This window comes from Coregonus lavaretus (genome assembly GCF_964263955.1).
Source record: "Coregonus lavaretus genome assembly, chromosome: 1".
Classification (NCBI taxonomy): Eukaryota; Metazoa; Chordata; class Actinopteri; order Salmoniformes; family Salmonidae; genus Coregonus; species Coregonus lavaretus.
In genome coordinates, this window is record NC_139988.1 from 47,578,269 (window position 1) to 47,604,115 (window position 25,847).

Here is a 25,847-nt window from a genome sequence, read left to right on the forward strand (position 1 = left end):
AAAATAGCAACTTAATGTTATACGACTGCACTTAGATGTACACTTACTGGATACTCCTTCGTATTTCTACCTCTATACATTTGGATGAAGAACTATCATTTTCTAAAAATCACAATTCCTAGGGTGAAATCATCCATAACTGCACATGTTTTTGGACTCAGTCTCTCTATCTTACCAGGGTTCTGTCCATTGCTGAAGGTGAGGGGCAGAGTGTGAGTGGAGTGAATCTGGGACGTCTGCTGCCTCCCATTCTGGCGCTGCTGCCCATTCCCATTCTGAACAGGCATCTGGCAGAACTTCCCAGTGAAGGTAGGCGGGCACTGACACTTGTCCCTGGCACTGCACTTTCCACCATTCATGCAGGGAAGATGGCATACCACTAAAAAAAACCAAAGAAAGTTTAGCCAGCTGTGCCCACAGGTGACAGCGAACCCAATGATATTACACAGACACACACACTGAGCATTTTACAGCAGTTTATTGTTGGAAACGTTTTTAACTCGGAGGCTGATCAACCTTTAAATAAAGAGCAAGTAGACAAAACAACCACTGTTTATGAACTTTGTTTGACATTTCTCGATGAGTTATCGTCTTCCAATATTGTTTTCTTCTCTGAGTGCTCTCTCTCTCCCACTCTGGCCTCCTCTAGGAGGTTTGTGCTTTGGCACACAAAGATATGAAGCAGGAATCACAAGCTGCAACATTAAAAAGCATGATGGATCCATCCAGACCCAGGAGAACAAAGCCTGTGTTGTTCAGCCATCGTTCACGTCTCCATCCTTGTCTTCCAGGGTTCCACGCCATTACACATTCAGCTCAGTGTCCAAACACTGCCTGACTCCCCCAACATCTATATTCATCACAAAGAAGCAAGGAGGTGGATGGCAAATGATCCATTACGCCTGGAGACTGCATAATTCCTCAGCAAACCTGGCTTAATTGAGAAGCCTGTAATGTATTCATGTATTCAGCCCTAGGGTTTGTTTTCCATCCTGACTCTGACAGTCATGAAGAGCTCAGCCCAGTTCTGAGAGAGACCTCAGGCCCAGATAAGGCTGCTTGAGGCTAAGACCCAAACGAAATGACAGAGGTGTGACCAGGAAAGTATTACTCTCCAGAGGGGGCAATGACACATTCAGAGAGAGGAAACACTCGGAATTCAAAGCCTTCACTGTAAATGCCTCGATGTTCATACTCGAAATTGAGTAAGTGTTCCAATCTCCCCCTTTTTTTACTATCTCTCTCAACCCATCATTCACACCTACAGTCTCACTTTTCTCTTTCTCTCTCTGTCTCAGAGTTGTCAGTCACCCAAGGCTTATTCATCCACAAAGGAATTTCTTCATAGCTACAGCTAGTCTCCGCACGCGCCACACATGCCACCACACCCCTCAGCTCACCATGCATCACACGCCAGATTTATAGAAACAAAAACAAATGAAAAATATGGAATCTAAATTAGAACATTAAAGGCTCCATTCAGGCAGTAAGTTTCAATAATTGCGAGGCTGAAGGACCTTCTGTGGAGAGTTTGTTTGCCAAGCCGTCCTCTGAAAAGGTCTGAGGGAACCGAATATGTGTCAATGGCGTGTGGGTCGCCGGCATGAATCAAGCTGTCAGTCCAGCCAGCAGACAGAGAGGCGGTGTCTCTCTTTCTATCTCGCTCTCAAATGGGAATACGTGCTGCCTATGGGGAATATCACAGTCTCTGCCGTCTCGGCTGCCTGGGTCTGTCGTCCTTTCTACCAGTGCGAGTCAATTGCTCAATTGAGCAAGAGAGAACTAGTAATCACCCCTCTTCTGGCACTCTACTGCACATTGTAGTAAAGCATGTCAAACAAGGATACACAGCAGAAATTCCTGTATGGTGTTATGTGTTACAACGTTTCACACATACAGGTAATTTAATGACAAACTTTTCAGACCTTCAGAGGCAATCTTAGACATTAGCATCACGCTCGTGTTTCAAAATGAAAAGGTGTTTCAAATTCAATGAAAGAGGCATTCAAGTTTATTATAGAGAAAGTTATACATGTTCCACCTATAATAACAACATTCCTATAGTAGCTCTTTGTCCTGTGGCCTGTAGGCTTTGTGTTCAGTGCCTCTGAGTCACTACCATACTGCACACATATTGTACCCATGACTTTTGTTTAATTTAGTGTGTTTTTCATAGAAAAGGACAGGCAAGGTTTGGTAGGATTTGCAGCGGTGACACAATGACAGCTGTAATAAATCTGCCTCTCCCCAACCCTCTCATTATGGTGACTACAACACCGCTCCCAAACCTCATATCCCTGCTGCCTCTGATTCTATCTGGCCCATGCAGGGACCTGCTCTACAGTTCTGTTTGAAGTCCTCGCTGACTCTGCCCAGCCCCAGCACCAGTCCCCTCCCAGGCCTGACCCATGTCATTACCATGCAGCTGGTGGCATTAGGAGCATCAGGTGATTTCCTGTTTGATATGCAAAGACATCTCAGGGACTAAGGGACTATGGGTTATTGTTTACATATGGGATGTCTGGAAGAGACAGCATCCGTATAAAATGTGCTTTGAGAGAGTATATATGGCTAATCAAACTGGTTGACAAACCGTTTGCCACACTTGTACTAAGACTGGTAATTTGAACAGAGCAGGAGCTACACATGATAATCATGTGTTTGGTGGAACCCACATCAAACCATATTGGATGAGTACGTAGGGTCACTCATTTTTCCTGACCATGTGACCTGACACCTCCAGGCTCTTTGAATGAGGTTTATTTGTGCATTAAAAATGTCAATCACAATGCCTAATGTGATGAGTAACTGTGTCTTTTGTTGACTGACAACAGGTTTGCCCTCCTCCTCCGCGGCCCTCAGTATGATGTCATAGAGTTTCAACCAGAAGCCACAGCTGTGGTTCCCAGAGCCTAATGAGATCATCACACCATATACTGATTACTGGGGTGAATGGCCCCCAAGACCACCCCACTTCATCTGGTAGAATGTGTTTTGTCAACCCATCCCCTAGCACCACTAACCGCACCACAATGGTTACACACTCATCTTGTTGTGGGCGGGAAACAAGCTACTGGAGCTGTGTGTTAAATCATCACAGGGTGGGAAGGGAAGTGCCACTGTTTCAAACAGCCATTTCACTTTATTAGACCTGATCTGATTCACTACTGATAGGCAGCCACTTAAGGGAAATCAATGTAAGAACATTCAAGGGAAATGAATCCACACATCGTAGGAGTCCCAACATTTTCAATATTTTTAAAACAGTTTTTTAACGATTAATAGCAATGTCAACATGTCATAACAGCAGTGATACAGGGTACATGGTTTGGTTTTATGATCACTGCAAAAGTTTTTAAAATATGAACTGCCTGAACTGCCTTAATCAGCTGAGTCAGAGAGAGTGACCTCAGTCTTATGCGCTCCAGATGTTTCCTCTGACTACCACAGAATAAAATAGTTTATTTCACCTGGGGGACTGTGGACACACACACACACACACAGAGATGTACACAGATACAGTAAACACACATACACAAACAGCAGGGGCGCAACTTTCACTGGGGACGGGGGGGACATGTCCCCCCACTTTCTGAAATGGCATTTTTGTCCCCCCTCAGTTTTATCACTGGAATGTGATCCAAACGACGCAACGGTGTGCTTTAGGACCATGCGGACGCCTCCGAGAGGTTGGTAGGCTGTTTGGAGTGTTTATCCGACTGGATAAAACATTTAAATATTATGTCCCCCCCACTTCTAAAACCAAAGTTACGCCCCTGACAAACGGAAACAAACACACAAACAACCACACTGACTCCTCCTCCTCATCCACTGAGGGGTTGAGAGTGAGAGAGGGAAAGAGAGGGACGACCGGAGCCCTGGAGCCCTGGAGCCCTGGAAGTTGTTCATTAAGGCAGGCTGCTGTACTCCCTCCACGGGCCAGGGATGTGTGATTAGAGGAGGCTGGGTCAGCAGCAGCACAGTGTAGGGCCCCTGGGTGCCTAATGAGATTTTAAGACGCTGTGTCTGGCGCTTCACAGAAAAATCCCACTTAGTGGTTAGAGCAGTGAGGTAGGTTGGCCCAGACAAGGCAACCCTAGACTCACGAGAGAGGCTAGCGCCTGGTGTTTACTGCGGGCACAGGATCTGGCAACCAGAGAAGCCCCCATCGCTTCCCGCTCCGCCGCAGGCAGCCCATCCACTGAGACTGTAAAAACAGGGTCACGCTTCCCTGCCTGCCAGGTAGGGATGACAAAAAAAATGCAATCTACGAAGAAGAAAAAAAAACTTGGAGGGAGGAAAAAATGACGGTGCTGTGATTATAAGCTAATGAAATCTGACAAGGAGGAAATGACAGACACCAGAGGAGCAGTTGACTCCAGCCATCTCCAGCTCCATATAAGGCTGGAGCTGCACAGCTCATAAACTCCCCAGCACGCTCCGCCACTGGCAACCGCTGGACTCTCCCCTTCCTCTATAGCTACAGGTTTTATTCTTCACCAGATGATCACCTAGCCATAACTTGCGTACGTGGGAGCAAAGGGAAAGCGTTTCAGTTAAATACCTGGCACTCTCCTTTACAGGGCAGACAGAGAGAGAGCTGCAGACTTCTTTCTTTCCCCGGGAGCCTCACATGCTTCCAATTAGGCACTGACCAAACACCTGATTACACTCCTTTGGCCCAGTGAAAGCCTAAACGCACTATTAGTGTGTAATGCTCATTAATCAAGTCTCATACAGGACTCCAGACACATAGGCCTCCAGACAACTACCTCCACCCAAAGTCAACATTGAATGGGATTCCCTCCATTCCGGACCTTCTCACCTTTGTAAAAACTGAACAGGTTACCTGAGGAATTAGAACATTTATGGAAATTGGCCTGAGAGCCGAGGAAATCTGTCAGCTTCTTTCTTTACCTCTTCCCTGAAATGGGACATACACTACATGGTCAAAGGTATGTGGACACCTGCTCGTCAAACATCTCATTCCAAAATCATGAGCATTAATATGGAGTTGGTCCCCTCTTTGCTGCTATAACAGCTTCCACTCTTCTGGGAAGGCTTTCCACTCGATGTTGGAACATTGCTGCGGGGACTTGCTTCCATTCAGCCACAAGAGCATTAGTGAGGTCGGGCACTGATGTTGGGCGATTAGGCCTGGCTCGCAGTCGGCGTTCCAATTCATCCTGAAGGTTGTTCGAAGGAGTTGAGGTCAGGGCTCTGTGCAGACCAGGCAAGTTCTTCATCACCGATCTCGACAAACCATTTCACTTTTGTGCACTACAGTTGGCACTATGCATTGGGGCAGGTAGCGTTCTCCTGGCATCCGCCAATCCCAGATTCGTCCGTCGGACTGCCAGATGGTGAAGCGTGACTCATCACTCCAGAGAACGCGTTTCCACTGCTCTAGAGTCCAATGGCGGCGAGCTTTACACCACTCCAGCCGACGCTTGGCATTGCGCATGGTGATCTTAGGATTGTGTGCGGCTGCTTGGCCATTTCATGAAGCTCCCGACGAGCAGTTCTTGTGCTGACGTTGCTTCCAGAGGCAGTTTGGAACTTGGTAGTGAGTGTTGCAACCGAGGACAGCACTCAGCATTTCCACTTCACAATAACAGCACTTATAGTTGATCGGGGCAGCTCTAGCAGTGAAGAAATTTGACAAACTGACTTGTTGGAAAGGTGGCATCTTATGACGGTGCCACGTTGAAAGTCACTGAGCTCTTCAGTACGGGCCATTCTACTGCCAATGTTTGTCTATGGAGATTGCATGGCTGTGTACTTGATTTTATACACCTGTCTGCAATGGGTGTGGCTGAAATAGCCGAAGGGTGTCCACATGCTTTTGAATGTGTAGTGTATTTGTAGAGGTGCTGTATGAAGAGAAGGGGTAAAGGAATGTTGAAAATGCTTCCCTCCATCTCACCTCTATCTTGAGTTAAATCGAGCACAGGCTTAACTGAATGAACAACAGAGACAGATTGCAATATGGAATTTTATTAAATAGTTTTGGATATGGCCTCGTCTCCAAGGAATGCTTCTCGAAGCCAGATGCTGATGACAGGTAGCCCTTTGCTGGGCAGCTGGCATCGAAACCCCCCCACTAGGGAAAAGGAGTTCCAATGACAGGCTTTAAATGGATACTTCGGTATTTTGGCAATGATTTTGGCCATTTATCTACTTCCCTAGAATCAGATGGGGATTCTGCATGCAGTTTGAAGGAAGTTGCTAACAAGCGCTAGTACAATTGCTAACTAACGCTAGTTAGCATTGGCTCGCAAAACTACCTCTAACTTCATACTGGACACAGAGACATAAAAATGGTATCCACGAGTTCATCTGACTCTGGAGAAGATGATAAATGGCCTCATTGCCAAAATCCCGAAGTATCCCTTTCAGGGTAGTATAGCTGGTGGTGGTAGGAGGTGGATGGTTGTCGAAAACTGTTGCTGAAAAACAGCAAATGTGAGAGAACATGGGGAAGTTGACATATAGTCTCAGTCTCCTGAGTGGCGCAGTGGTCTAAGGCACTGCATCGCAGTGCTATCTGTGCTACTAGAGATCCTGGTTCGAATCCAGGCTCTGTCGCAGCCGGCCGCGACCGGGAGACTCATGGGCGGCGCACAATTGGCCCAGCGTCGTCCAGGGTAGGGGAGGGAATGGCCGGTAGGGATGTAGCTCAGTTGATAGAGCATGGCGTTTGCAACGCCAGGGTTGTGGGTTCGATTCCCACGGGGGGGCAGTATAAAAAATAAAAATAAATATGTATTCACTAACTGTAAGTCGCTCTGGATAAGAGCGTCTGCTAAATGACTAAAATGTAAATGTAAATATAAATACATCCCAAGGTTTACACTCATTGGTTGAGAGAGAAGAAAGTGATAATTGCAAGAGTGAGCCCATAGGCTAAACAGCAAACGTGCGGAAAGTGAATTATTGCACCGTACTTATAGGTTAAAGGTAAGTATGTGAATGACATTCGGGACACATGGTTAATAGGAAGAGGAGAAGGACGAGGCGCCATGCTGATACATTTGTATTCATTCCCACTATGCCCGTATAATAGGAAACAGAGGAATTATGTTATGCTGCTTGAGGAAGTTAAACGAGCATTTAGACCAGCCTTCTTGATTGAACTTTCGTAAACTACATTTCCAAAAAAAATCTATTTTGTTTAATCTTCCCCTAAATGTGATGAAATTGTCTAGAACGCAGCTAACACACAAAATGAACTGGCAGCCATGACCATCTTTAATAAGGAAGCCTGGACTGATCCAGGAGGCTCACAATACTTGGACAGGCACTGCACACAACTGGGACACAGACCACTGAGGTATGGGAAAACACCACTCTAACAGGGTTCCTTATCCCCCATAGAATACTGTGACAGTGGAGAGAGACAGAGAAGAGGGGTCGAAAAGAGTATGACAGGGAGAGAGAGAGAGAGAGAGAGAGAGAGAGAGAGAGAGAGAGAGAGAGAGAGAGAGAGAGAGAGAGAGAGAGAGAGAGAGAGAGAGAGAATGGAGAGAGAGAGAGAATGGAGAGAGAGAGAGAGAGAGAGAGAGAGAGAGAGAGAGAGAGAGAGAGAGAGAGAGAGAGAGAGAGAGAGAGAGAGAGAGAATGGCGAGAGAGAGAGTGAATGGAGGGAGAGAGAGAGAATGGAGAGAGAGAGAGCGAGAGAGAGAGAGAGAGAGAGAGAGAGAGAGAGAGAATGGAGAGAGAGAGAGAATGGAGAGAGAGAGAGAGAGAGAGAGAGAGAGCGAGAGAGAGAGAGAGAGAGAGAGAAGGAAAGAGAGAGAAGGAAAGAGAGAGAGAGAGAAGGAAAGAGAGAGAAGGAAAGAGAGAGAGAGAGAGAGAGAGAGAGAGAGAGAGAGAGAGAGAGAGAGAGAGAGAGAGAATGGAGGGAGAGAGAGACATAATGGAGGGAGAGACAGAATGGAGGGAGAGAGAGAGAGAGAGAGAGAGAGAGAGAGAGAGAATGGAGAGAGAGAGAATGTGAGGGATAAATGTTATTCCGTTATCAGTAAGGAGCTGATATGGAAACCGAACGAGGCTGTTATATAATCTGCCAGCCAGTAGACTGTACAGTAGTAAACTGTGCAGCTGGGTCCTTCTCTCTTTTCACATGCATGTCTAGCGGAGTTGGACTGCAGGAGAGGCGAGGGGCTGTCTCCATCGGCGACAGAGGGTAATGTGGCAGCCCAAAACCACCAGGCCTCCAGCCCTGAGCGCTGACTAGGCAGGGCAGCAACCCAAAAGGAATGTGGAGAAAATGAGGCTGCTGCTGCTTGTAAATCAGACGGATGCCTAAAATCACCGGCAGGTTTTTCCCCCTCATCTCAACGCCTTTGTTTTTCCCAATCCAACCCACATCATCAAATTGTTCCTATTCATATTCTCAATGGATGTATTGTGTTTTAATTGCACAAAATGTGGTAATAACAGCATAGTTCAACCCACCACTATGATCTAACCCTCTTTCCACAGGACTGTAAAATACATTTTTCCTTTGCAGAGCATCCAACAGGCATTTAGTACAGTGTTAAGTGGGTAAAAAGTACAGTTGCACCTCGCCCTGGATAAATGAGTCACAAATCACAAAACAACTTAAGCTTGTTATGGGCTTGGTAAGCGTGTTAATTAGCCAACACCCTGTAGCAAGCAGGGACACATCCCCCCTTTTCTTATTATGAAGCAACACTCTCCCTCCTCCTCCTTCTTTATCATCACTCAGGTATGATAAACAAACATCTCTGCTGCTAGAGATGGGCCTGCACACTGTAAATAAAACTTCGCTCTTCTTTTTTTAGGCTCTAGTCTGTGCTACTTAATAGCTCTCTTGGCTCTGAGCATGTAGGGAAGAGCCAGCCTGGGACAGACTGCATGCCTCGACGGGTACATTAGGCTCATACTACGCCAGGTGCTCTCATTTAAAGAGACAGTCACACGGACAGAGCAATGCTCTAGACTGCAGATCTGCACAAAGAGCAGGAAAAGGCGAGTTATGCTGCTAAATTTGCATGCACTTTACAACATGATATAGGCATTTAGTGATGATTAAAATAAGTATCTTGATTCACAAAATGAGTTCCAAATCAAATCAAATCAAATTTGATTGGTCACATACACATATTTAGCTGATGTTATTGCGGGTGTAGTGAAATGCTTGTGTTCCTAGCTCCAACAGTGCAGTATATCTAACAATTCACAACAATACACAAATCTAATAGTAAAAGAACGGAATGGAATTAAGAAATATATAAATATTAGGACGAGCAATGTCGGAGTGGCATTGACTAAAATACAGTAGAATAGAATACAGTATATACATATGAGATGAGTAAAGCAGTATGTAAACATTATTAAAGTGACACAATACATAGTGAAGAGTTATAATTAGGTTTTTACTATGACCCACTCAGTAATGTCAAACTGTACAATATGCATCATGAATGCTGACTCTATAGGGATAGCCCCAGTGACCCTGGGTCACAGAAGCAGAGCGAGCACTCTCATATCTGTGTCTGCTGCTGAGTCAGACAGGAATTCATTTTCTTTGGGTCTTCCCACATGTCTGTGTCAAGAGCAAGAGGCAACAGACAGTGTTGAGCTCCGTAGAAGGTTTGAGACAGATTAACATACTATACTTTTTTAGGGTCTGTGCAACACATTAAGGAACACCCACCTTTGTGCTCCTGTATTGGAACAGTCACTTTGATATTCTATATTGTATATAGCAGGGTTCCCCAACTGGCAGCCCACGAGCCGAATTTGGTCCGCGGGTGGTTTTATTTGGCCCCCCATGTTTTCTGAGCGAAAATGTTTCATACAAATATATTTTTTATCATTTATAATTTTCATTGTTGGACATAAAATACTGTAAAAACACCAGGAAATCCTCTCCAAGTGATTTAAATTTAGGAAATCTGTTCCCAAGTATTCCCAATAATAATAAAGAGTCGTGATCGTATGAAAATGTAAGCAAGGTTTGAAAATATTATGTTTTAGCCAAATATTATATCTGTTTCGGCTTCTTGCGGTCAATTTGCAGTATACAAATTATTTGTGATTATGTTCCGGCTCCCTGACCATCCGCTCAAGAACAAATTGGCCCGTGGCTGAATCTAGTTGATAATCCCTGGTATATAGTATGTAAATCAGATACTACACGTTTATGCAGGAAAATGCAGTGCAGCACATAATGTAAACATCAATCATCAAAATAGTTTAACACCTCATACACAATGCAGATAGTCCGCACACGCACACGCACAACACACACACAACATAATAACCACCCTAAATTCGGATTACTTCTATCCCATCATGCACCAGACACAAGGCAGCAACCACATTGGATGAACACAAGACGGAAGCAGATGGGGAGGGGTGATGATAAGTGAATCAGAGATCACTCACCTACTCTGAAGTTGGGGGCAGTGAGGGTGTCTGTGGCATGGCCATTCTCACTGATGATGGTGGTGGTGTTGCCCAGCTCACAGTTGTTCTGGCACCGCCCCCCTGTGCAGGTCACCTTGCAGATGGTGGGTGTGAAGACCACCTTGATCCGGCCCGTGTGGTTCCCCACTGCCAGTCGGGATGCACAGCACACCATCAGAAAGAAGAGGGAAAGGAAGGAGAGTCTAGTCAGTCTTGTATCCATTGGTTAGTTAGTAACACCTTGAGTGGCCTGTCACGGACGATCACGAACAAAGAGTTCAGTCAAAACAATAACTGAAAGGACTGTTGTCCTCTCTATTCACATATACCCCTGTTGTGTCTCTCTTTTCCCTCTATCTTTTTCTTTCATCCCCTCTCTCTCTCTCTCTCCCACTGCTCCGGTGGCGTCTCTGAAACATGAGGAGGGAAAGAGAAAAAACGGAGGGAGAGAGCTCAGCAAACAAAACTCTGGGATGCACTCCAATTCTTCATCAAAAGTCAAGTTCCCTGAGAGGTGGGTATTGGCAGATCACAATGCCATGCTTTATTCCAAGACGGACAAAGAGTGGGCATGGCAGCCTAGTCGGCCCTGGTTTCTCTGCTTTCCCACTCCTTCTCTTCTTATTTCTCTCTCTCACTTTCTCCCTCCCTTTCTCTCCTGTCTCCCACCTAGCAAATTTTCTAGGACTCTGGCACCTCTGTCTGAAAGAAAGCTCTCCCAAAATGCTTTGCTGTGTCTCCTCCTAAGATCACCTCCCCTCTCTCTCCCTCTCTGCGCTTTAGGATGAAGTCACGGCTGCCCACTGTACCGAGATAGAAACTAGTCTACCCGCCTGCCCGCCTGCCCGCCTGCCCGCCTGCCCATTCGCCTATCCTCTCCCCTCCCTCAACACCAAACCCAGCCCTCATATCAGACACACAGACAGAGAGAGAGAAAGAGAGAGGGGGAGAGAGAGAGGGTTAGAAATAAAGAGAGAGAGAGAAGGAGACTAGCGAGACAGAGAGAAGAGTATTGATCACAAACATCTGTCCTGGGTCTACCACATCCCTTCCCAGACTACCCTCCTCCAACTTTTCCCCTTCTACTTTTCTGCGTCTTTATATAAAGTTCCTCAGCTCCCCTTCCTTTTCTCTCCCATTCACTTCTTCCTTTTCCCTTCCAACGTCTCTCTCTACATCCTGTCTTTACTTCTTGGTAGCGCCCCCCCCCCCCCCGTCCCCCCCCCCCGTCTGTCCGTCCGTCCGTCCATCCAAACTTCCCCAAAACCCCAGACTCCTGAGCTCAACATTTCGTCTGCGGCTGTCAGCTGTTCACACCAGACAGAGCAGAGATGCAGGGAGCATGGCCAAGGGGAGAGAGGGCTTTTTCTCTAAACCAGAGAGCAGGCAAAACCACTGGATTACAGGCTTTTGGGCTGCCTAAATATTTGCTATAAGATGAAAAAAATATGTAGACATAAAGGGGAACTAATATGATGTAGTCAAAAGCCAAGGACTAATAGACAGTTGGTTTTAAACGTGAGCCAACTGAATTATATACATAATAGACACACAGTATTAAAAAGACAAGTTTAGAAAGTCTATTTTGCCAAATGTAATTTCCAAGTAGAAGGAAGGAGAGCCATTCCCATGTAGGAAGGAGCATTGCTCTGACTGATGCTGGCATGGGAGAGCTGATGGGGGGAAAAGGTCTGCTTTAACAACCTGCTCTGCTCCTTTAAAACCCTATAGACATATCAGGCTCCTCTCAGCCTCTGGCTCCTGGTAGGGGCCTACACACAAAAACCATCAACCTCTCCATCAAACTGCTGCTGCCTGCTGAAATGTCCTGCATTCTTTACCTGCAGTATAATCCCCCGTGTCACACCAGGGCTTTCTGTGTCTGCTATATTGGGCCATCGCTCCAGACTACGCAGAGTTCGGCCAGCGGAGTGTCCCTTTTTAGACATCACGTCGTTCAGTCTCTCTGCACTCGTTCACTGTATTATGCCAGTTTCCCTCCATCACCTCATCACACCGTGACCCAAAAACGTACTGGTTTCTCTCTGGGGGCTGAGCATTCCTTTGGCCATTACCTCCCAGTAGTTTGTAGCTCTTTACTTTCTGTGGTTTCTGGGTGCTTAAGCTACCACCACAACCACCTTCATTCAGAGAAGGCCTAGGTATCACCGCTGACAGGAGGTATAGAGATGTATGGACAGGAGAAGCCTTGGAAACAGATCACATTCCCCAGAACATGGAGATCTATATAAGGCTCTGCTGTTGTCAGACAGCTCCCCCCTGCACCATGTTCAACACATGCCTTAACTACTCTGACACGGCTTGGAGTCCCTGGCCTCAGCAGTGATAAAACATATCCATCTTCATCCCTCCATCCCTCTTCTGCCTCCATAAGTGTATGCAAGCAGATCCTTCGTACGGCACGGTAGACTTCGCCAGCTCTGTGGAGCAGCTCTGTGGAGCATATGGAGAGAGAAGCTGGAGGGGCGTCTCAGACAGAATACAGACATCAATCAGCATGGAAGAGGCAGGGGGATGTAAGAGGAGGTGGCTGAGAACACACAGGCTAGGCAAGACTGGAGGGATGTGGGGGGATATGGAGAAAGTGAGTCTGCAAGGAAAAAGAGGGTCTTCTTTTGAGCTCCCCTGGTGGACCTCTACGGGTCCAATGTTTCCCTGTATGGGGGGGAAGACAGCTGTCTTCGAAGCCAAACATGTAGCCTTCCAGCGCGACGATCTACAGCTTAGAGCGGGAGCCTAGTTTGTCTGTCTGTGTGGGAGAGCTGAGGGACAGCAGCCGGCGGGGAGAATGGCTTTCCCAGACAAGGCACCATAGCTAGCTGCTGACAGGCTGTCTGTTGCATGGGACAGGGCTGACAGGAAGGCTGCAGGCCCGCCGATTTAGGAGCACAAACACTCTCCCCTTTCTGCTACTCCAGTAGGCAGGTAGCACACCGACACCACCGCACACTGGGCTAAAACCAACAGACATCCCTACCAATTTGGAGCTGAAGGCCTGAGGCGCTATTCATTGTGACATAGGCAGTGTATCTACTGTAAGTGTTTCGCTAGATGGAGTAAAGATTTTTGTGCCTTGACTCTTTTTTAATGGGGGGAAGGCAGGGGGCAGGGGATGGGGTTCTATTGTGCCCTTGTAAAGGCGCATTCCTTTTCCTTTTAAGACCTCTACTGTATCTTAGTGATGTGCAGTTTGTGAACGATTCATTATTTTTGAATGACTATTTTTACTGACTCGATTCGTTAAGAGTCATGATTTGTTAATTTTAGTCGTTCGTTTGACCTGCTGGCCGCAATTAATCATACAGCAGGATTAATACGCGCTCCTCCGGTTTAGCGGCTCCGGATACGTCCTCCGACCAACTAATGCTGCAGGCAGCATAGAGAAGAAAAATACATGTTAGAACTGATCATTGATTGCATGGTACAATAATGAATGCAATTAATTGATTATTGAATGTTATTGTTGGACACAGCTTTGTAAAACTAAAACATAAACAGCCTGCCTCTGCTCAACAAACTCAAACTCGAGAACTAATCGTTTGGGGGGCTGCTGCAGTTCGCAAACGATATTGTGCTAATCTCCCTCAAGCATTGTGTTCTGCCAAGATTAATTCACAATCTAGTCTAGTTGCGGCCCCAAAGACCTTGTTTCAAAGTTAGAGAACAAATCATATTTTTATGCCGACCAATCAAAACTGTACATTGTTTGAAGCACACTTTTATAAGTCTCAGTCACAAATGACAGCTCTAATGCCCCCTATGGTGAATGAGAGGCTTGTAGAATCATGACTCTTTCTAGTTCGCCAGTAGGGGGTCTTGCGTGCTCTGGGCATTACTGAACCAAATTAACTAAAATGAGTTGAAAGATTCATTTTTTTGACTGAAAGAGTTGAAAAGATCTGAGTCAGTAAAAAGAGCCGAACTTCGCATCACTACTGTATCTCCCCCTTCGTCCCCTCTTTCCATCTCCCCTCCCTCCTCTCCATCTCTGTTTCGCTCTCTCTCTCTTCCCTCTGATATCTGATGTCTGGACATATCCCTGATGGTCCCACACTGGAGCTGTATAGAGTGTACTGGGGTTATTTGTAGCTCTGTGGCCAGGCTGGGGCTGGCTGAGGACAGCAGCCACAAGGGCCCCAGAGGGGAGTGGGAGGAAGACACAGACAGACTCACAGAGACCCGCGGAGGCTGTTGAGTCTGCAGACTGCTCCATTTATAGCACAGACACTGTCTGGGTAGACGGACATTGAGCCATTCCCTTTCAGGTCAGCAAATTCATCTACCCTTATTTACCTTAGCAGACGTCCACTGGGAAGTTTAACAGGAGGTTAGAATATGTATATCCTCTGCCAACACAGTAGAGAGTATACCTCTAGGTGTACAGCATATCAGATATACAGTATAACCTTAAATACATACCATGAGATGGGAAATCATCATGAAAACCTCCAAGCCACTTCGCTTCCATCCACAAGCCATGCACTATTCATGTTCTCACTTTCAAAAGCCATTTGACTGTTCGGCCACATTGTAAAGTGTAAATGGAAGACAATGTGTCTTCCATGTACGGCCCACAAGGCTATTCAGTGGGGAAGCTTTAAGAGGAGCAGATAACAGCTATTCAACAGCCCAGCACACTGGAGATGGCCTCTCCCATTCATATCAGTCTGTCACACTTGTTTCAGCAATTGAGGGGTTCTCTGTTGGATGACACAGTGTATCACCTTGCTCTGTCATTTCATTTTCTCTCACACTCCCTTCCTTTATCTGAAATTGCCCTCTGAAAATTAGGCTAATAATTCATTTTAGACAGAGCCGAGCAGCAGGCAATACTTAACTCTTTATGCCATTACCGCTGTGGCTGCAATTTGAAAAATCCCATTGCTGCCCAACTTCAAGCTCCAGTAACAGCAGATGTGCGTGTGTGTGTGTGAGTGTGTGTACTGTTTATGCCCATAAGGAACAATTGCTGCCTTTTATCAATTTAGATAAAATAACTGAGGAGTAAGACAATGTATTTAACATGCAGTGACTTATCTTACTAGAGGCAGCTGACAATGTGACAGATGTTTATATATAGAACCCATCTAAAGACTAACATACCATTTAATGTTATTATTTCCTCGCCATAAACCAAATCTCAAATTACCATAAGCAATCTGGCTTCATAATTCAACCATAGCATATCCTTTGCTCAAATTGACAGATCTTTTATCTAACTAAATAAAGAGCATATTAACTTGAATGTACCTTCCACACGGTGATTGAGATACCATCAGTGCAACCCCTCCCCCTCCCCACTGGCAACACCCTACCCCCCAGCCCCTACCCCCGAACTCCCCAATTAGGCTGTGTGTTTTTATATGACTCTGTTGACACAGAGTACAGCAGGAACCCATTCCACAGGGGGAGAGCGGGCTACTGCATAGCGCTGAAATCGCACTGGCTCCCGTAACGTGAGAAATGGGTGCCGTCCAAACCCAATGCTAAAATAATGACAGGCTGACCTAACTAAAGCGTCACTACAGTGTCCGTTTGGCAGTGATTAATGGTCGCCCCGATCAATCTCCAACCCTGAAATAACAAACAGGCCAGTGTAATTGGCTCAGCTGGATCTGCTGACACTAGCTGGTGTCGTGCGGTCTGCTCAAAGAGTAGAGAGAGAGCGAGAGAGAGAGAGACTGTCACCCTGTCATGGAATTTTCCAAACCCCGGGTTCAGTCGTCCCCAGTCTCTGCCCCGTGCCAGTAAAGCTGTGCCTGGGAGAGCTCAGGAATTTTTATACCGAGCCGACGACACTTTTATTAAAAAATAAAATTCATTTGTGAAATAACATCTTTAACGTGTTTGAGGACTTTGCTTACCGCCACAGAACCAATGGTTGGCAAAGTGCGGGAAAGGCCTCAGACTCACAAAATCATCACTTAGTAAATACTAGCTGATTTAAGAGCAGAGGTTTGGGACAATATAGTGCTGCCCTAAGAGTAAAGATGACTGTTTCTCAGCTTCTTTAGCACATCATAAAGTCACCTGGTGTTTCAGGTGCACATCCAAAGCCTCCAAATTCTTAAATGTCGTATATCTGTGTCAGGCCAGTAGCTAACCTTCCTGTTAAAAACCCTTTCTCCTTAACTCTCTCTCTGGACCTGTGAGAGACACAAACTTTGTAGCCTTTTACTGATGAGGTAGGAATCCATCACCCGTCTCAGCCTGACCCTATTGTTCAGTGGCATAGGGCACTTCACACCTACAGTGGGGAGAACAAGTATTTGATACACTGCCGATTTTGCAGGTTTTCCTTCTTACAAAGCATGTAGAGGTCTGTAATTTTTATCATAGGTACACTTCAACTGTGAGAGACGGAATCTAAAACAAAAATCCAGAAAGTCACATTGTATGATTTTTAAGTAATTAATTTGCATTTTATTGCATGACATAAGTATTTGATCACCTACCAACCAGTAAGAATTCCGGCTCTCACAGACCTGTTAGTTTTTCTTTAAGAAGCCCTCCTGTTCTCCACTCATTACCTGTATTAACTGCACCTGTTTGAACTCGTTACCTGTATAAAAGACACCTGTCCACACACTCAATCAAACAGACTCCAACCTCTCCACAATGGCCAAGACCAGAGAGCTGTGTAAGGACATCAGGGATAAAATTGTAGACCTGCACAAGGCTGGGATGGGCTACAGGACAATAGGCAAGCAGCTTGGTGAGAAGGCAACAACTGTTGGCGCAATTATTATAAAATGGAAGAAGTTCAAGATGACGGTCAATCACCCTCGGTCTGGGGCTCCATGCAAGATCTCACCTCGTAGGGCATCAATGATCATGAGGAAGGTGAGGGATCAGCCCAGAACTACACAGCAGGACCTGGTCAATGACCTGAAGAGAGCTGGGACCACAGTCTCAAAGAAAACCATTAGTAACACACTACGCCGTCATGGATTAAAAACCTGCAGCGCACGCAAGGTCCCCCTGCTCAAGCCAGCGCATGTCCAGGCCCGTCTGAAGTTTGCCAATGACCATCTGGATGATCCAGAGGAGGAATGGGAGAAGGTCATGTGGTCTGATGAGACAAAAATAGAGCTTTTTGGTCTAAACTCCACTCGCCGTGTTTGGAGGAAGAAGAAGGATGAGTACAACCCCAAGAACACCATCCCAACCGTGAAGCATGGAGGTGGAAACATCATTCTTTGGGGATGCTTTTCTGCAAAGGGGACAGGACGACTGCACCGTATTGAGGGGAGGATGGATGGGGCCATGTATCGCGAGATCTTGGCCAACAACCTCCTTCCCTCAGTAAGAGCATTGAAGATGGGTCGTGGCTGGTTCTTCCAGCATGACAACGACCCGAAACACACAGCCAGGGTAACTAAGGAGTGGCTCCGTAAGAAGCATCTCAAGGTCCTGGAGTGGCCTAGCCAGTCTCCAGACCTGAACCCAATAGAACATCTTTGGAGGGAGCTGAAAGTCCGTATTGCCCAGCGACAGCCCCGAAACCTGAAGGATCTGGAGAAGGTCTGTATGGATGAGTGGGCCAAAATCCCTGCTGCAGTGTGTGCAAACCTGGTCAAGAACTACAGGAAATGTATGATTTCTGTAATTGCAAACAAAGGTTTCTGTACCAAATATTAAGTTCTGCTTTTCTGATGTATCAAATACTTATGTCATGCAATAAAATGCAAATTAATTACTTAAAAATCATACAATGTGATTTTCTGGATTTTTATTTTAGATTCCATCTCTCACAGTTGAAGTGTACCTATGATAAAAATTACAGACCTCTACATGCTTTGTAAGTAGTAAAACCTGCAAAATCAGCAGTGTATCAAATACTTGTTCTCCCCACTGTATGTGTTAGGGACCAGTTTGCCAGGGAAATCACTCAGCTGACCAGGTTCAGCCAATCACTGGCTCTCCCTGCTGGTGGTAATAGACACCCATTCCTGCTTGTGCTTTAGTTGCTTCCAGGAGGGCAGGTTAAGAACGTCTCTGTAAACTACTGTCCTCCACTACAACTCATAACTGGACCTTTCCTGAAGGGACAAGCCTTCCCTCCAATCAAATCAAAGTTTATTGGTCGTGTACACAGATTTGCAGATGTTATCGCAGGTGCAGCAAAATGCTTGTGTTTCTAGCTCCAACAGTGCAGTAATACCTAGCTTTTTTTTTATACACACATAATCCAGAAAAATAAAAAAGAAGTTATATAGGATGAGCAATGACTAAAATACAGTATATACATATAAAGTGTGTGAAACAGTATGTAAACATTATTAAAGTGACCAGTGTTCAATGACTCTATGTACATAGGGCAGCAGTCTCTAAGGTGCCGGGTAGAGTATCGGGTGGTAGCCGGCTAGAACAGTGACTTAGGTTCAGGGCATGGTACTGGGCGGAGGCCGGCTAGTGGTGACTGTTTAACAGTCTGATGGCCTGGAGATATAAGCTGTTTCTCAGTCTCTCAGTCCCAGCTTTGATGCACCTGTACGGTCTATGCCTTCTAGATGGAAGTGGGGTGAACAGGCCGTGGCTCGGGTGGCTGAAGTCCTTGATGATCTTCTTGACCTTCCTGTGACATCGGGTGCTGTAGATGTCCTGGAGGGCAGGCAGTGTGCCCCTGGTGATGCGCTGGGCTAACCGCACCACCCTCTGGAGAGCCCTGCGGTTTCGGACGGTGCAATTGCCATACCAGGCGGTGATACAGCCCGACAGGATGCTCTCAATTGTGCATCTGTAGAAGTTTGTGAGGGTCTTAGGGGCCAAGTCAAATTTCTTCAGCCTCCTGAGGTGCATCACTGAACATGGATTCATGTGTGTATTTGATCTGTTATAGGCTGCTATTGCTTTGTTAGTACAGTGAGGGAAAAAAGTATTTGATCCCCTGCTGATTTTGTACGTTTGCCCACTGACAAAGAAATGATCAGTCTATAATTTTAATGGTAGGTTTATTTGAACCGTGAGAGACAGAATAACAACAAAAAAATCCAGAAAAACGCATGTAAAAAATGTTATAAATTGATTAAGACCTTCAGAAACTTTTACAGATGCACAATTGAGAGCATCCTGTCGGGCTGTATCACCGCCTGGTACGGCAACTGCACCGCCCGCAACTGCAGGGCTCTCCAGAGGGTGGTGCGGTCTGCCCAACGCATCACCGGGGGCACACTGCCTTCCCTCCAGGACACCTACAGCACCCAATGTCACAGGAAGGCCAAAAAGATAATCAAGGACATCAACCACGCGAGCCACGGCCTGTTCACCCCACTATAATCCAGAAGGCAAGGTCAGTACAGGTGCATCAAAGCTGGGACCGAGAGACTGAAAAACAGCTTCTATCTCAAGGCTATCAGACTGTTAAATAGCCATCACTAGCCGGCTACCACCCGGCTACTCAACCCTGCACCTTAGAGGCTGCTGCCCTAAGGAATCACTGGCCACTTTAATAATGGAACACTAGTCACTTTAATAATGTTTACATACTGCTTTACTCATCTCATATGTACAGTGGGGAAAAAAAGTATTTAGTCAGCCACCAATTGTGCAAGTTCTCCCACTTAAAAAGATGAGAGAGGCCTGTAATTTTCATCATAGGTACACGTCAACTATGACAGACAAATTGAGGAAAAAAAATCCAGAAAATCACATTGTAGGATTTTTTATGAATTTATTTGTAAATTATGGTGGAAAATAAGAATTTGGTCACCTACAAACAAGCAAGATTTCTGGCTCTCACAGACCTGTAACTTCTTCTTTAAGAGGCTCCTCTGTCCTCCACTCGTTACCTGTATTAATGGCACCTGTTTGAACTTGTTATCAGTATAAAAGACACCTGTCCACAACCTCAAACAGTCACACTCCAAACTCCACTATGGCCAAGACCAAAGAGCTGTCAAAGGACACCAGAAACAAAATTGTAGACCTGCACCAGGCTGGGAAGACTGAATCTGCAATAGGTAAGCAGCTTGGTTTGAAGAAATCAACTGTGGGAGCAATTATTAAGAAATGGAAGACATACAAGACCACTGGTAATCTCCCTCGATCTTGGGCTCCACGCAAGATCTCACCCCGTGGGGTCAAAATGATCACAAGAACGGTGAGCAAAAATCCCAGAACCACACGGGGGGGACCTAGTGAATGACCTGCAGAGAGCTGGGACCAAAGTAACAAAGCCTACCATCAGTAACACACTACGCCGCCAGGGACTCAAATCCTGCAGTGCCAGACGTGTCCCCCTGCTTAAGCCAGTACATGTCCAGGCCCGTCTGAAGTTTGCTAGAGTGCATTTGGATGATCCAGAAGAGGATTGGGAGAATGTCATATGGTCAGATGAAACCAAAATAGAACTTTTTGGTAAAAACTCAACTCGTCGTGTTTGGAGGACAAAGAATGCTGAGTTGCATCCAAAGAACACCATACCTACTGTGAAGCATGGGGGTGGAAACATCATGCTTTGGGGCTGTTTTTCTGCAAAGGGACCAGGACGACTGATCCGTGTAAAGGAAAGAATGAATGGGGCCATGTATCGTGAGATTTTGAGTGAAAACCTCCTTCCATCAGCAAGGGCATTGAAGATGAAACGTGGCTGGGTCTTTCAGCATGACAATGATCCCAAACACACCACCCGGGCAACGAAGGAGTGGCTTCGTAAGAAGCATTTCAAGGTCCTGGAGTGGCCTAGCCAGTCTCCAGATCTCAACCCCATAGAAAATCTTTGGAGGGAGTTGAAAGTCTGTGTTGCCCAGCGACAGCCCCAAAACATCACTGCTCTAGAGGAGATCTGCATGGAGGAATGGGCCAAAATACCAGCAACAGTGTGTGAAAACCTTGTGAAGACTTACAGAAAACGTTTGACCTGTGTCATTGCCAACAAAGGGTATATAACAAAGTATTGAGAAACTTTTGTTAATGACCAAATACTTATTTTCCACCATAATTTGCAAATAAATTCATAAAAAATCCTACAATGTGATTTTCTGGAAAGAAAATTCTCATTTTGTCTGTCATAGTTGACGTGTACCTATGATGAAAATTACAGGCCTCTCTCATCTTTTTAAGTGGGAGAACTTGCACAATTGGTGGCTGACTAAATACTTTTTTTCCCCATTGTATATACTGTATTCTATTCTACTGTATTTAGTCAATGCCACTCCGACATTGCTCGTCCTAATATTTATATATTTCTTAATTCCATTCTTTTAGATTTGTGTATTGTTGTGAATTGTTAGATACTACTGCACTGTTGGAGCTAGGAACACAAGCGTTTTGCTACCCCCGCAATAACATCTGCTAAATACGTGTAAATGACCAATACAATTTGATTTTATTTTGTTTGAAATCTCTCCCCATTGCTTTCTATGGGCCAAGATGGCTGCCAGTCATGTCATTATATATCCTTACCTAAAATGGCCGACCAGTGATGTCATCACGCACCCGGTCACTTCCTGATATGGTCATAGCAACATCCAACATGGACTCTTGTTAGCATGTTAACATCCTAGCCTTTGTAGCCACTAACACTGATGCAAACTTGCCCTTACTGTACATACATACTACTGTGTGCTATTACCTATAGCCCTACTAGGTTACTATGGTAGCTCCCCCGTACATATTGTATACTATGCTAGTCACTAATTGCATCCTGTTTTATACTGCCTATGCTATTCTAGCCCCTTACTACAGCATGCTACAATTTGTGTTATGTAACCTGTTCGCCTGCATTATTGCTCTGTAGCATGTTAGCTTACTAGCCCCTGTGTATTACTGTATATTTATTACCAGCCAATAATATTACCATGCTAGCACCGCTAACACTACTATAGCCATTACTATCATGTGCTAGCCCATTGCTATGCCATTGTTGATTTGTAAATATTGCATCACTGCTATTATTACTGTATAGCCAACACTGCTGCCACGCTGTTGTAATATATACAGTGGCTTGCGAAAGTATTTACCCCCCTTGGCATTTTTCCTATTTTGTTGCCTTACAACCTGGAATTAAAATAGATTTTTGGGGGGTTTGTATCATTTGATTTACACAACATGCCTACCACTTTGAAGATGCAAAATATTTTGCAAGTCTCTTGGGGTATGTCTCTATAAGCTTGGCACATCTAGCCACTGGGATTTTTGCCCATTCTTCAAGGCAAAACTGCTCCAGCTCCTTCAAGTTGGATGGGTTCCGCTGGTGTACAGCAATCTTTAAGTCATACCACAGATTCTCAATTGGATTGAGGTCTGGGCTTTGACTAGGCCATTCCAAGACATTTGAATGTTTCCCCTTAAACCACTCAAGTTTTGCTTTAGCAGTATGCTTAGGGTCATTGTCCTGGTGGAAGGTGATCCTCCGTCCCAGTCTCAATTCTCTGGAAGACTGAAACAGGTTTCCCTCAAGAATTTCCCTGTATTTAGCGCCATCCATCATTCCTTCAATTCTGACCAGTTTCCCAGTCCCTCCCGATGAAAAACATCCCCACAGCATGATGCTGCCACCACCATGCTTCACTGTGGGGATGGTGTTCTCGGGGTGATGAGAGGTGTTGGGTTTGCGCCAGACATAGTGTTTTCCTTGATGGCCAAAAAGCTCAATTTTAGTCTCATCTGACCAGAGTACCTTCTTCCATATGTTTGGGGAGTCTCCCACATGCCTTTTGGTGAACACCAAACGTGTTTGCTTATTTTTTCTAAAGCAATGGCTTTTTCTGGCCACTCTTCCAAAAAGCCCAGCTCTGTGGAGTGTACGGCTTAAAGTGGTCCTATGGACAGATACTCCAATCTCCGCTGTGGAGCTTTGCAGCACCTTCAGGGTTATCTTTGGTCTCTTTGTTGCCTCTCTGATTAATGCCCTCCTTGTTTTGGTGGGCGGCCCTCTCTTGGCAGGTTTGTTGTGGTGCCATATTCTTCACAGTTTTAAATAATGGATTTAATTGTGCTCTGTGGGATGTTCAAAGTTTCGGATAATTTTTATAACCCAACCCTGATCTGTACTTCTCCACAACTTTGTCCCTGACCTGTTTGGTGAGCTCCTTGGTCTTCATTGTGCCGCTTGCTTGGTGGTGCCCCTTGCTTAGTGGTGTTGCAGACTCTGGGGCCTTTCAGAACAGGTGTATATATACTGAGATCATGTGACACTTAGATTGCACACAGGTGGACTTTATTTAACTAATTATGTGACTTCTGAAGGTAATTGGTTGCACCATATCTTATTTAGGGGCTTCATAGCAAAGGGGGTGAATACATATGCACACACCACCTTTCCGTTATTAATTTTTTTGAATTATTTTGGAACAAGTTATTTTTTTAATTTCACTTCACCTATTGGGACTATTTTGTGTATGTCCATCACATGAAATCCAAATAAAAATCAATTTAAATTACAGGTTGTAATGAAACAAAATAGGAAAAACGCCAAGGGAGATGAATACTTTTGCAAGGCACTGTATTCCCTGTTCCTTCTGTCCTACAGAAAACCACTATCACTTTCACTGATTCTATTCCTCTTCCTGTTTGCTGTGTGTGTGTCTGTTTGATGTGTGGTAATAAAGTGTGGATTGTATTTCTGTCTCCTACAGGTGATTTCTGTCCTCTACCCGGAACCCTGGGACAGTTGTACCTATAATCTAAACCAACACCTCTTTGGAAACTATCACATGGTGGCGCTTTTTTCCAGTTTCCAGTTCTCCAGTTTATGGAGCTTAGGTTAAGTTAATACAGTAACAGGATGGGCTACTCACCGTGAATGGGGTTGTGTCCCACCGTCAGGGGAATGGGTCTGTCAGGCTGGTGTTGGACGTGCGTCTGGGTGTGTGTGGTGTGTGTGTGGTAGTACTTGGGCTTCAGGACAAACTGCTGGCTACCAGGCTGGATTCTGTAAGGGAAAAAACAACAACTGTCAAACACTGTAAAGAACAATTTAATCTATGTACATAGATTAAATTCACATCCTTGAAATAATACATTAACAATTAGTTTGTTCTGAAACTTGCACCATACAGTCATAGGGTTAAATCTGCAACAGAACCAAAAGCAAATGATTAAATACAGTGCCTTGCAAAAGTATTTATCCCCCTTGGCATTTTTCCTATTTTGTTGCAGTACAACCTGTAATTTAAATGGATATTTATTTGGATTTCATGTAATGGACATACACAAAATAGACCAAATTGGTGAAGTGAAATTAAAAAATAACTTGTTTCAAAAAATTCAAATAAATAAATAACGGAAAAGTGGTGCGTGCATATGTATTCACCCCCTTTGCTATGAAGCCCCTAAATAAGATCTGGTGCAACCAATTACCTTCAGAAGTCACATAATTAGTTAAATAAAGTCCACCTGTGTGCAATCTAAGTGTCACATGATCTCAGTATATATATACACCTGTTCTGAAAGGCCCCAGAGTCTGCAACACCACTAAGCAAGGGGCACCACCAAGCAAGCGGCACCATGAACATCAAGGAGCTCTCCAAACAGGTCAGGGATAAAGTTGTGGAGAAGTACAGATCAGGGTTGGGTTATAAAAAAATATCAGAAACGTTGAACATCCCACGGAGCACCATTAAATCCATTATTAAAAAATTTGAAGAATATGGCACCACAACAAACCTGCCAAGAGAGGGCCGCCCACCAAAACTCACGGACCAGGCAAGGAGGGCATTAATCAGAGAGGCAACAAAGAGACCAAAGATAACCCTGAAGGAGCTGCAAAGCTCCACAGCGGAGATTGGAGTATCTGTCCATAGGACCACTTTAAGCCGTACACTCCACAGAGCTGGGCTTTATAGAAGAGTGGGTAGAAAAAGCCATTGCTTAAAAAAAAAAGCAAACACGTTTGGTGTTCGCCAAAAGGCATGTGGGAGACTCCCCAAACATATGGAAGAAGGTACTCTGGTCAGATGAGACTAAAATTGAGCTTTTTGGCCATCAAGGAAAACGCTATGTCTGGCGCAAACCCAACACCTCTCATCACCCCTAGAACACTATTCCCACAGTGAAGCATGGTGGTGGCAGCATCATGCTGTGGGGATGTTTTTCATCGGCAGGGACTGGGAAACTGGTCAGAATTGAAGGAGTGATGGATGGCGCTCAATACAGGGAAATTCTTGAGGGAAACCTGTTTCAGTCTTCCAGAGATTTGAGACTGGGACGGAGGTTCACCTTCCAGCAGGACAATGACCCTAAGCATACTGCTAAAGCAACACTCAAGTGGTTTAAGGGGAAACATTTAAATGTCTTGGAATGGCCTAGTCAAAGCCCAGACCTCAATCCAATTGAGAATCTGTGGTATGACTTAAAGATTGCTGTACACCAGCGGAACCCATCCAACTTGATGGAGCTGGAGCAGTTTTGCCTTGAAGAATGGGCAGAAATCCCAGTGGCTA

The 25,847-nt window shown here is 45.2% G+C and overlaps 1 protein-coding gene across 4 annotated transcripts in view; it reads right to left on the minus strand.

Annotated features, from left to right (window-relative positions):
• The window catches only part of LOC311129508 (latent-transforming growth factor beta-binding protein 1-like), a 130,304-nt gene that overhangs the window by 63,675 nt on the left and 40,782 nt on the right, over positions 1–25,847 (minus strand). For all 4 annotated transcript variants that reach the window (XM_084161805.1, XM_084161804.1, XM_084161806.1 and 1 more), the window contains exons 4-6: positions 24,204–24,337; positions 10,420–10,587; positions 176–379 (exon numbers count right to left, since the gene is read on the minus strand). In XM_084161805.1, the coding sequence (XP_084017931.1) occupies positions 176–379; positions 10,420–10,587; positions 24,204–24,337 (506 nt within the window). The remainder of the gene's footprint in view (positions 1–175; positions 380–10,419; positions 10,588–24,203; positions 24,338–25,847) is intronic.